General features: G+C 44.1%; 1 protein-coding gene across 1 annotated transcript in view; it reads left to right on the forward strand.

Annotated features, from left to right (window-relative positions):
• Window positions 1-12,022, forward strand: part of slc35d1a (solute carrier family 35 member D1a) — a 101,074-nt gene extending 89,052 nt beyond the window's left edge. Inside the window, exons 11-12 of the mRNA XM_038794440.1 lie at window positions 258-340; window positions 8,403-12,022. Coding sequence (XP_038650368.1) covers window positions 258-340; window positions 8,403-8,511 — 192 coding nt within the window. The 3' untranslated portion in view covers window positions 8,512-12,022. The remainder of the gene's footprint in view (window positions 1-257; window positions 341-8,402) is intronic.
• The last annotated feature ends 208 nt before the right edge of the window (window positions 12,023-12,230 follow it).

The raw sequence follows: 12,230 nt of genomic DNA on the forward strand, positions 1-12,230 counted from the left end.
CCAGAGGGCAGTGGGTGTCAGGAATTCTCTTTGTAAGTTGGTGGGCGAGGCTGAAAGATTCAACTTGTTTAAAAGGTACCTGGATATGCATCTAAAGTGCTGTAACCTGCAAGGGTATGGACCGGTTTCTGAAATTAAATGAGTGGCTAGTTTCTTTTTCCTTGTGTTTGGTCATGATGGCCTCTTTCTGCCCATTCCTTTTCTAGGGTTCTGTTTCTTTATAAAATATATATTAAAATATTTTTACCTTCCCTCAGAATATTTTGGTGACCTATATTGGAATGTTTTTTGGTGGAGATTATATATTCACATGGACCAACTTCATCGGGTTAAATATTAGGTGAGTAACAAACTTCCCGATCAAACGTAGGAAATAGAAAAATGGCATTTTGGATGAGGTGCTTTCTCTGTATTTCTCTGTAGTTTTGGATATCTAAATCTAACTGCATTGTAAGAATGAACTGATTTAGAAAGCCTTGCCTCTTATGTCAGCACATGGCATTTAAATACCACGTAATCTATATTTTTCATGTAGAATCACTTAATACATAGCTGAATATGGTAGCCATTTTGTACTCTTTAATGTACCACAAATGGCAATGAGGTTAATTACCAGGTATTCTATTAGCTTTTTTTTTTTATAAATGTTTTTATTCAGTTTTCGTATTTTATATTGAACAAATTACAAATTGTTAGGAGAGAGAAAAAAAAAACAAACAAAAACAAACACGCAAAAATTAACACACATATTTACAGGTAAGCATCTTCGTAGTAGTAACTGCGCCCCCCCCCCCCCCCCCCCCCCCCCTCAACATGTTTATTTAGCTTGGTTTTGGGCCTTAGCTAGCCATCGAACCCCCGTAACGAACCTGTAGCCCCCCCCCCCCCCCCTCCCGCTACCTTCCCCCGACTATTCTTCCTCTTGTACATTGGCCACAAATAGGTCCCGGAACAGTCGCATGAATGGCTCCCACGTTCTGTGGAAGCCGTCGTCCGACCCTCGGATGGCAAATTTGATTTTCTCCATTTGGAGAGATTCCGAGAGGTCGGACAGCCAGTCCGCAGCTCTGGGCGGTGCTGCTGACCGCCAGCCAAACAGGATTCTACGGCGGGCGATCAGGGAGGCAAAGGCAAGGGCATCCGCCCTCCTCCCCAGGAATAGATCTGGCTGTTCTGAAACCCCGAAGACCGCCACTATCGGGCATGGCTCCACCCTCACTCCCACCACTTTGGACATTACCTCGAAGAAGGCTGTCCAGTACTCCACGAGTCTGGGGCAGGACCAGAACATGTGGGCGTGGTTGGCCGGGCCTCTTTGGCACCGTTCACATCTGTCTTCCACCTCCGGGAAGAACCTACTCATACGGGTTCTTGTTAAGTGGGCTCTATGTACCACTTTTAGTTGCGTCAGGCTGAGCCTTGCGCACGTGGAGGTGGAGTTGACCCTATGCAGTGCTTCGCTCCAGAGTCCCCACCCGATCTCCATCCCCAGGTCGTCCTCCCATTTCCTCCTTGTTGCGTCCAGTACGGTGTCGTCCCTATCTACCAGTCGGTCATACATGTCACTACAGTTCCCTTTCTCTAGGATACTTGCGTCCAGTAGGTCTTCCAGTAGTGTCTGTCGTGGCGGTTGTGGGTACGTCCTTGTCTCCTTTCGTAGGAAGTTTTTGAGCTGCAGGTACCGTAGCTCGTTCCCCCCAGCTAGCTGAAATTTCTCTGTCAGTTCGTCCAGTGTTGCGATCCTGTCGTCCGTGTACAGGTCCCTGACTGACAGTGTCCCCCCGTCCTGCCTCCACCTTTTGAAGGTGGCGTCGGTCAGTGCTGGTTTGAACCTATGGTTGTTGCAGATGGGAGCCCTGTTCGACATTTTGGTCAGGCCAAGTTGCTGCCGCAGTTGGTTCCAGGATTGGAGGGTGGCTGTCACCACTGGGCTGCTGGAGTGTTTTTTGGGTGGGGATGGGAGTGCTGCCGTGGCGAGGGCCCGGAGGGAGGTTCCCATGCAGGAGGCCTCCTCCGCACGCACCCACTCAGCTTCTGGCTCCTGGATCCATCCCCTTACTCGCTCGGCTGTTGCTGCCCAGTGGTAGAATTGTAGATTCGGGAGGGCTAACCCTCCCCTGGTTTTTGTTTTTTGTAAGACCTTCTTTGGGATCCTAGCATTTTTACCCCCCCATACGAACGCCATGATGAGTTTGTCCAGCGCTTTGAAAAAGGCCTTGGGGATGTAGATCGGAATGGATCTAAACAGGAAGAGGAACCTGGGCAGTACGTTCATTTTGATCGTCTGAACTCTCCCCGCGAGGGAGAGCGGGAGTGTGTTCCATCTTTGCAGGTCCTTTTTAACTTCCTCCGTCAGGCTGGTGAGGTTCCATTTGTGGATCCCTTTCCAGTCATGGGCTATTTGGATCCCCAGGTAGCGGAATTTATGTCGGGCTTGTTTGAACGGCAGCCCCTTTAGTGCTGCCCCCCCCCCTTGCGGGTGTAATGGGAAGATCTCACTTTTGCTCATGTTGAGTTTGTAGCCCGAGAAGGCTCCAAACTCTTTCAGGAGCGCGATGATTCCGTCCATGCTGCTTTGTGGGTCCGAGATATAGAGGAGCAGATCATCCGCATAGAGTGAGACTCTGTGCTCTCTACCTCCCCTTCGGATCCCCCTCCAATTTTTTGCTGCCCTGAGCGCGATTGCTAGCGGTTCGATTGCTAGTGCGAACAGCAGCGGGGACAGTGGGCATCCTTGTCTGGTGCCCCTGTGCAGCTGGAAGTATTGGGAGTTGGTATTGTTGGTCTGTACACTCGCCATGGGAGCGTTGTACAGGAGCTTTACCCAAGCGGTGAACCCTGTTCCAAGCCCGAACCGCTCCAGTACCTCTATGAGGTATTTCCATTCGACTCTGTCGAAGGCCTTTTCTGCGTCCAGGGAGACGATCACCTCTTGTGTTCTCTCCCCGGAGGGGGTCATTATCACGTTCAGCAGGCGCCTGATGTTCGCGGTCAGCTGTCTACCTTTGACAAAGCCCGTCTGGTCCTCTGTGACCACCTCAGGTACACAGTCTTCTAGCCTTTTGGCTAGGATTTTGGCCAGTATTTTGGCGTCTGCGTTCAGCAGAGATATGGGTCTGTATGACCCACATTCCGTTGGGTCTTTGTCTTTCTTAGGTATCAGCGAGATTGAGGCCTGTGCTAACGTGGGTGGCAACGTGCCCCTAGCTAGCGAGTCTGTGAACATCTCCCGCATGTGCGGGGCCAGCGCTGTCGCAAATTTTTTGTAGAAGTCCGCCGGGAATCCGTCCGGTCCCGGCGCCTTCCCCGCCTGCATGGAGCTAATGCTCTCCATGATCTCTCCCAGTGCTAGTGGTGCTTCCAGATCCCGTTTTCTGCCCTCTCCCACAACTGGTATGTTCAGTCCGTCAAGAAACCGGTTCATCCCAGCCTTCCCCGTTGGGGGCTCTGAGGTGTACAGCTCTTGGTAGAAGGCCTTGAAGGTTTTGTTAATCTTCTCTGGTTCTGTTTCCAACGTGCCTCTGGTTGGTATTCTATTAGCTGATGGTGATCAAGGAACTTGACCAGAAACACTTGGGTTAACATCTCATCCATGAATATTTTGCTGAAGATTCAGCTGAGTTTTGAAAAGGGACTTGAATTGACAACCTTCTGACTTAGCAAGATATTAGATATTGTTCTGAAACCTGGGAAAACAAAATTAAGTATTTGAAATAAAATAGAAAATGCTGCCTCATGGCGACGAGGACCCGGGCTCGATCTCGGCCCTGGGTCACTATCTGTGTGGAATTTGCATATTCTCCCCGTGGCTGCGTGGGTCTCACCCCCACAAAGATGTGCAGGATAGGTGGATTGGTCATGCTAGATTGCCCCCTTAATTGGAAAAATAAAAAAGAATGCTGTTAAAACTCAGCAGTTTAGCAGCATCTGTGGAAAGAGAAACCGGGTTCATGACCCGTAACTACTTGGCTGCCTGTCTTCGGATTTGGGGGGGTACCACAAAGATGCAGTGGGGAATCCCTCACGGAAGTTCCCAGATGAGGGTTTACACGGCAGTTGTCCAAAGACGCTAACTCCTGGATGATTGCACTGCGCTGGGAACCATCTGACAAAGCGTTTTAAATCACTAACATTGGATAGGCCTGCCAGTGATATGCTAAGAATTACTCTGAAGAGTTAGAAATAAAAGCACTTCTAACTTGTATAACTTTTATTTATTAAGGCAGTTGTGTAAACAGTAAATGCAAAGAAACACAAGAGCAAGAAGAAACGGAAACATCATAAATAACTAAACAACACCCCAAACCTCCTGCCATTCCCCTCCTCCCTGCCTGCCTTCCCCATTTTTGACCCTTTATCTTTTTAACCTCCACCCGCTGATGCCTCAATTCTTCTTGAAGTCGATGTACGGCTTCCACCTCCAGGCAAACCATCGATTGACCCTTTTTAAGACTAACTTGATTTTATCCAGCATTAGGAACTTCGCCAAATCACTCACCCACACCCTGGTTTTGGTTGTTCTGAGACTCTCCAACAAAATCCGTCTCCGGGCTACCAGAGGGCCAAAGGCCAGAACATCGGCCTCTCTCGCCCCTCGGACTCCCGGGTCTTCCAACATTTCAAATATCGCCACTTCTGAACTTGGGGCCACCTTCACCCTCAACACCTCAGACATTACGTCCCCGAACCTCTTCCGTTTCAGATGTGCCCAAATGTGCCCAAAACATGTGAACATGGTTCGTTGTCCTCCCCGTGTACTGCCCTCACCTGTCCTCTACTCCACAAAGATTCTGCTCATCCTAGCCACTGTCATGTGCACCCTATAGCTACCTTAAACTGGATACGGCTGCCCTAGCACATGACGAGAATGCATTCACCCTCCTCGGAGCCTCCTCCTATAACCCAGCCTCCATTTTCCCCAGCTACCAGTTTGTCCTCCCATCTCCGCATGACTTCACTATCGGGGCTCTCTCCCAATCCATTAGCTCCTTGTAAATCTCGGGCACCTTACCTTCACCCACTCCTTCCCTCAATAGTACCTTATCCTGTAATCCCAAGGGTGGCAAACCGGGAAAGGATGGCACCTGCTTCCTCATAAAGTCTAAGTATCTGAACCCATTCCCACTGGGCAGCTCGTATTCCTCCTCCAAGTCCTCTAAACATGCAATGCTGTCCCCCACAAATGGGTCCCGAACCTTCCAACCTCGATGCTGCCACCACTGTTCCCACACCCGCAGGGGTGCCACGCCCACTGGGTTCGTGGAGTACTTGGCTGGCGCGAACGGCAGAGGCGCCATTAACAATGCCCCTAAACCCATACCCCTACAAGAGGCTGCCTCCATCTGCCCTATGCCGACCCCTCCCCACACTTCCTCACCATTGCAATGTTCGCTGCCCAGTAATAATTCATTGTTTTCCAAGGGCAACTCGCCCCCATTCCAATGGCACCTCTTTAACCCATGGGGTTTTCCCGCCCACAAAAACCCCAAAATCAAAGTATTGACTTTCTTAAAGAATGATTTTGGGACGAAGATCGGGACATTCTGAAAAACAAATAAGAGCCACGGCAGCACTGTAATTTTCACTGTCTGCACCCGCCCCATCAACAACAGTGGGATCACATCCCATCTCTTAAAATCCCCCCTCATCTGTTCCAACTTTGTGCTTTGAGCGTCTCCCATAGGGTGGCGGCCGAGACCTCACCGGGATTGTTCAGTTCCACGTACCCCTGAATGGCTGCCCTCATCCGCTCACATACCAACTCATCCGCTAACAGCCCCACATTCATTCTCCACTGTGGGTGCTGTGCTGTCCACCCAGTGCACTGTGTGGTCTGAAACCAAGATCGGCAAGTACCCCGAGTCGAGAACACCGCCAGCAGCATCTTGCCCAACACGAATAAATTAATCCGAGAGCATACCCGATGCACGTGGGAGAAGTATGAGAACTCAGCCTCCCAAACTTCCATATGTCCAAATCGCACCCCCCCCCCATGTGTTCCATGAGCCCCTTCAGCTTCTCCGACAGCCCCCCCCCCCCCTCATTAACTGCACATCGTCCCAATTACGAACATAAACATTTACCAAAACCACTGGCACTCCTCCAGCTTTCCACTCACCGTCACAAACCTCCCTCCCAAATCTATCACAATGTTCCCCACCTCAAATGCCAATCGTTTATTTACCAATACCGCCTCCCCTGTGTCTTCATGTCTAATCCCAAATGGTCAGTCACCCACTGCACTCCCAGTAACTAGCCCGTTGAGCTAGCCTGGTAGCCCCCGCCCAAGGTGACTGAATCGCCGCCACCTCCCCCGCCCCCCACTCTTATACCTCCATAACTCAAAACAACAAGGAAAAAGGTACGCTCACCCTAGACTGTCCCCAAATATCCCACCACTAAACCCAACAAAACATCTCAAATGAGAGAAGTTCCCCAACAAACAAAAAGCAAACATCTCCTCACTCCTCCTCCACAGTTCAATGTCCTCCTTCTCCATTGTCTCTTAAGAACTCCATCGCCACCTCTGATGTCCTGAAATAATGTCCTCAGCTATTAAATGTAACCCAGAGGCAGGCCAAGTACAGCATCCTAAACTTTCCCCCTTTTTGAAGAGGGCAGCCTTCACCCAATTGAACCAGGCTCCTCTTCCCCAGGTCCTAGTATACTCAAAACTCGTTGCCTTCCAAGGTGCACCTCCTCGTCTGCCTCGCCCACCTTAATATCTTCTTATCCAGGAATCGGTGGAGACCATCACCATCGTCCTTGGTGGCTCGTTCGTGTGCAGCTTCCTCATCAGCGCCCTGTCGACCTCCAGGGGCTGGTCAAATGCACCCTTCCCCCATCAGCTTCTCCAGCATTTTGGCTACATACAAGCCAGTGTCTGCTTGTGTCTTCATTGATGCCTCAATGTCTACAGGCATCCCCACAATTCTTAGATTTTGTCTCCGGGAGCGTTTCTCCAGATCCTCCACCTTCTCCTTTAACCGCTTCTGGGTCTCCCACATCATTCCAATCTTGGCCGCCAACAAGGCAACCTGCTCCTCGTGCTCCTCCACCTCTACCTTCTGAATGGACTGGCCCTGGGACTCCAGCCTCTGTTTCACACAGTCAATTCCCGCTTTTACTGGTTCCACCGCCTTAAGGAAGTCCATAAGGACCTAGTCAAGAAGTCCACCAGCTGCTACATTGACCACTGGGCAGGCAGGACAGACACTTTACCCACCACCATCTTGACCTGTGGCGCACGAAGATTCTCTTGCTCCAACTGCTCCCTCCTTCTCGACCCACTTCTGGTCCGTATTCCATCTACCAGCTCCACCAGTTGAGTTTAACTTCCTTTTACATTTACACCTTTTTTCACCTAAACATCCACCCAACAAGCAGGGAAAAGGTCCAAAAAAGCCGTCGTGAGCGGGAGCTGCCAAATGTGCGACCACTCACTCCATGGTCACCACCGGAAGTGTAACTATTTTAAAGACCAAGCCCCACAACAACACACGCTTCCCCCGCCCCACCCCAATGTCCGAACCCCATCCTCCATATCGCGATTATTAATCTTGACACTTACCGTCTCCCTGGCCTCTTATTTTCAATCGGACATTTAAACTCATCTGCTTTGCAGCAGCTTGTACTGTAAAAGAAAGGGCATGTCCTCCGCAATTCTTTTTTACACTTTGCCGCTGGAGCCAGGGACGCACTACTGCCTACTCTCACCCAGCATGAGTAAGGAACATCAGGCAATACTTGCACTTAATTTAAGCACAGGTAAGCCGGTACAGAGTTGCAATCTGCTGCTGATAGCCGCTCTGAGGAAGTTGGAGCCCATTATTTAGAGTCTGTATGACTCTTCTTCAGAGCTTTTATTAAAGCCAAGTACCTGTCGACTTGGTATTCTTCATCCTGGATTGATCATCTACATACATGTACTTTGTCTGATTCAATTCTCAAAGCAGTGGTCATGAGAAGTGAATTTGAACAATAGAAGGAGTTTTGCAAAGAAATGGTGGTATTCCCAAAGGAGCAACTCTAAATCTAGCTATGTGCGATTAAAATGTGTGCCTTTGGAGTCCTGCGATCCTGGCTTTGATCTAATTCTCTCAATTCTTGTCCCTAATGTCTGTCCCGTTGTTGTTTTGTGTTTACCTTATTCCTTTTCCGAGTCTATCATGAATTGAAACTGGTGGATGCTGGAAATCTGAAATAAGAACAGAAAATGCTGGAAATGCAGTGGGTGAGACAGCATCTGTGGACAGAGAAACTTTTCATCAGAACAATGTCATTGACCTAAAACATTAAATTGATTTTCTCCACAGCTACAGACAGTATTTCCAGCATTTTCTGTTTGTACTTCTATGAAGAGTAGACTGGCTGTCATATTTTAACACATTTTGTTTTATCAGCATTGCCGGAAGTTTGGTCTATTCCTACATTACATTCACAGAGGAGCAGTCGGCCAAGACGTCAGGAAACGGCAACAATGTGGACATCAAGGGAAAAATAGCCGTATGAACAGGAAGATGCATCAGCTATTTTTAGTGGTTTAATGATTTTAATTTTGTTTTTTTACAAAGTGGAGTTGTAAATCCATACCTACTTAGCAAAGAAATTGTAGATGATTTTGCAATTTTGGTAGATTGTTATTTGAAGGACCAAAAAAAATTCAAAGGGCCCTCTTTTACTAAAGCCTTGGAGCAGCTGAAGGCACTGCCGATCCCTTATTGTTGTCTTCATCTTCATTCCAATGCTCAAAAAAACAATCCCTACTCATTGGTGTTTTACTCATTGGTATTTTAACCAGTGTCTTCCATTTTATCTGCTTTGTCTTCTACTGTAACAATGAAGAAAGTGGTATCATGTGATCTTACGAGTTAGGTACACAATGTGAATTAAGTGCTGAAGTATAGCATGTTTAATTGTAAGACTACTTGATTACTGTGCCCTCTGGTAACTTCCTTCATTGGTGGTACTCTGATTTTATCTTAATTCACAAACGTCAATTTTAAACTAGGGTATCTTGTGGAACATTGAGTCATGTCAGCTATCTTGTGTGCTGGTACTACCAAATGTTGATCTGCCATCGGACCTCTAGTAAAATTAAGTATTTTTTAGGTAAATTGAATCTTGGTCTTAAGACCAATATTTAAGAAATCTGGAGAAAGTCTGAGAGTTACTTATGGAATTACGGCATTGCGTAGGAAGACTTTTGTTCTGTTTTCCAGTTTTCTAAATGTAGAAATGAGTTTGGAAATCAGAACATTTCAGTACATTTAAATATTTAAAAATGCATAGCAAATCTTTACTATGCAAAGAGCACAGTCCTACCAATTCAAGTATCCCACTAATCATGAAGTTATAGATTAAATTTTCATGTGGATTATTAGATGGCGTGTCGTAATGCATTTCAAAATCGACTTCAGGGAGCACTGAAATAGGTTTTCACGGAATTATTTCTGAAATGCAGTTAAATCTGATATTAAGTTAAAGTTTTGGATTAATTTTAATGAAATTTGCTGATTTGAGTTCAATGTTAAAAATGTGTAAATTACTAATTTGAATCAATAATATGAGCAGTTTTCCAGTGGTAACAGTTTCAACACAATACAGTAAATTACCATTTTAATTGTTTTTAAGGTCTGCTAATTAATTTATGAAATGTTATGGAAAATAATGGGAGAGGAGGTACAAATTATTCACTATCATCACTGTTATTCACTCTTTCCATTCTGGTCTGACTTTTCAGGAAATACTTGGTATATTAAATTAATGGTAAAAATTAGATGCAACGGAATGTGTAACAATTGTTCTGCATTCCAACAGTTTGCTTGAAGATTTGCAATGTGTTAATGTGACAACTTTGTTACTATGGAATGTAGATTTGAGGGCAGGGTGGACTGTAATATCTTTAGTACAAATGTGCAATGCTTTTCTAAAGTTTTAATTTTCTGAAATACATGCTCTGGCAGAGTAATTTTGACATTTGCTTTTGTGAATTCAATTAAGTGAATGAAATTGATCATGCATAATTAAAGATCAAGTAGATCCTATGGACCTATAAGAATCTGCGCTGCCCTAGACCTCTTTGATGACTCCAGTTAAAATGTGGCAGCATTTGATTTTGTGCAGTACTATGTGTGCTTATGTAGTATAAATCTCCATGCTGTAGCACACCAAGATGCTATTTGTTTAGTGGCTGATTACAGAAATGCTGCTTTCAGTCATTTAAAAAAAAAATTCAAATGCTGGTCTTGGTGATCTGTAAACATGTTGCATTGTTCAATGTTTGTAAACACTGAAGTGCCTAGATATTGAATTAGAGATGACTTATGAACATTTTTAATAAAAATATTTGTGTATTTAACCCATCAGAATCTCGATGTAATTAGGTTCTGATTTTGTAAAATCTAGATTTTTAAATGCAATTAATACCAAAATTGGATAGCAAGAAGCCTGTAAATGTTTTTGCTATTTCCTGTTTCAATAATTTTACTTTCTCTGCTTTTTAATGGTGTATTTTACACATCCGTTTTGATTGTAGCTGAAATTTGTTTGATAAATATACTTTGTAATATAGTTTTTTATGTCTCTGATTAGCTAACTTGTAGCCTTTTGAGGACTATATTACAGATGGACTGCAGAATATTGCAACCACAATTTATTTGTTATTTTGTACGTTTTAAGATTGAAAATATGTGGCAATGGATCTTCATTTGTGGAATGGGGCTCATTTTATGTTCTCAAATGTGAAGATTTGGACAAAATAAGCTGCTGCCCTTCAAGAAAAGGAATATGTGTATCTTATAGATGACAGTGAATAATTGATTTGAAATTCGATTTCATCAATGATAAATTATTTTATTTTTTACTGAGACCTTTATCCTAATCCAGTGGTGATCATGAATTTCAATAAAACTGAACCTGTTAGTTCTGTTCTGCAGTTTAAGTTTCTGGTTCACCCAGAAAATTGACTTCAAAGTTGTTGTGAATCTCTTAGAGTACAGTCAAAAGCAGTTGCCGCATTTATGTCAGTGGTATGAGTCTTATTTATACTTAGAACAAGCCCATTTTTCTTGCTATCAACAGCCAAGTATCTGCTAAAGCGAGTGCAAGATAGATCTGTAGGTCTGGATAAAGATTGTCTTCGGTCAATATCATTTGATGTTATAAACAAATCATTAATACATTTGTAAATGAAAAATAACGGTGACACAGTTCCCTACTTTGGCATTCGTGGGAATTAATTAATCTAGAGATATAGGATAAATCAATTTTTGCTATTAAGTATCACTGAGATAAATAGATTCTTTATTCAGACTGATTGGAGGTTGTAAAATGATCCAAGTACCCATCAAAACTCATCCAAATTTCAATTTCATCCTGATTTTATATAGCAGAGAATACTTTACTTTTAGTATTTACTTCTATATCCACTTCAATTATGTTTTCTTTTAATTTCATGGTATTAATGCATTACATGATCAAAATTAATCTTTTTGGGTCTAGAACTTTTCTGAAGGCGCTTCAGTCACCATTTACAAGGTTTTAACATAATCATGAATATCTTGGCGTACCCCAGGTATTACTTGCTGTTGCAGGGGTCATCAATATTTGGCAAATTTGTCTCCGTAAACTTCATGAGGTGTATACATCTTTTTAAAGAAGGACATTATGTATATCACATTACGAATTCCATTGAATATTTCCTAGAATGCACAGCATAACATGCTAGTGTAAGGGCATGGTATAAATAGTATTTTAATTATTTTAGTTGAGTATTTTATAATGCTAACATTTCATTAATGGATGCAGGGAGAATATAAAATGTTAAGAATGTACTTGTTATGCTAAATGGTACAGTAAGAAAACGGTGTCCAGTTTATCTAAAATGAGATTTGAAGTGAGAATGAAAGCCAGTGTTGTGTAAAAGTGCAGAACTTTGAAAAATATTTTTCAATCTTCACTTGAGGATTCGCCAGTTGATGGATCTTTTTATATCTTTACCAAAATAAATGTTTCAATGCAAGTCTGAATACTGTCATGATTACCTGACATATTGGATGTATATGTTACTAACTTATTTGAGAGTTATGCAGACCAGTGTAAAATTAGGCAGTTCTCATTGAGATTTGCTATGAGGCTGTGCCTCTGTTTTTAAAAACAGGATTTTTCAACTGACTGGAAATTTTGCAATTTGAACCGAGGACAAAGCAAACTGCTTTCTTTTTTTTTTT

The sequence above is a fragment of the Scyliorhinus canicula genome, chromosome 4 (assembly GCF_902713615.1).
Source record: "Scyliorhinus canicula chromosome 4, sScyCan1.1, whole genome shotgun sequence".
Lineage (NCBI taxonomy): Eukaryota > Metazoa > Chordata > Chondrichthyes > Carcharhiniformes > Scyliorhinidae > Scyliorhinus > Scyliorhinus canicula.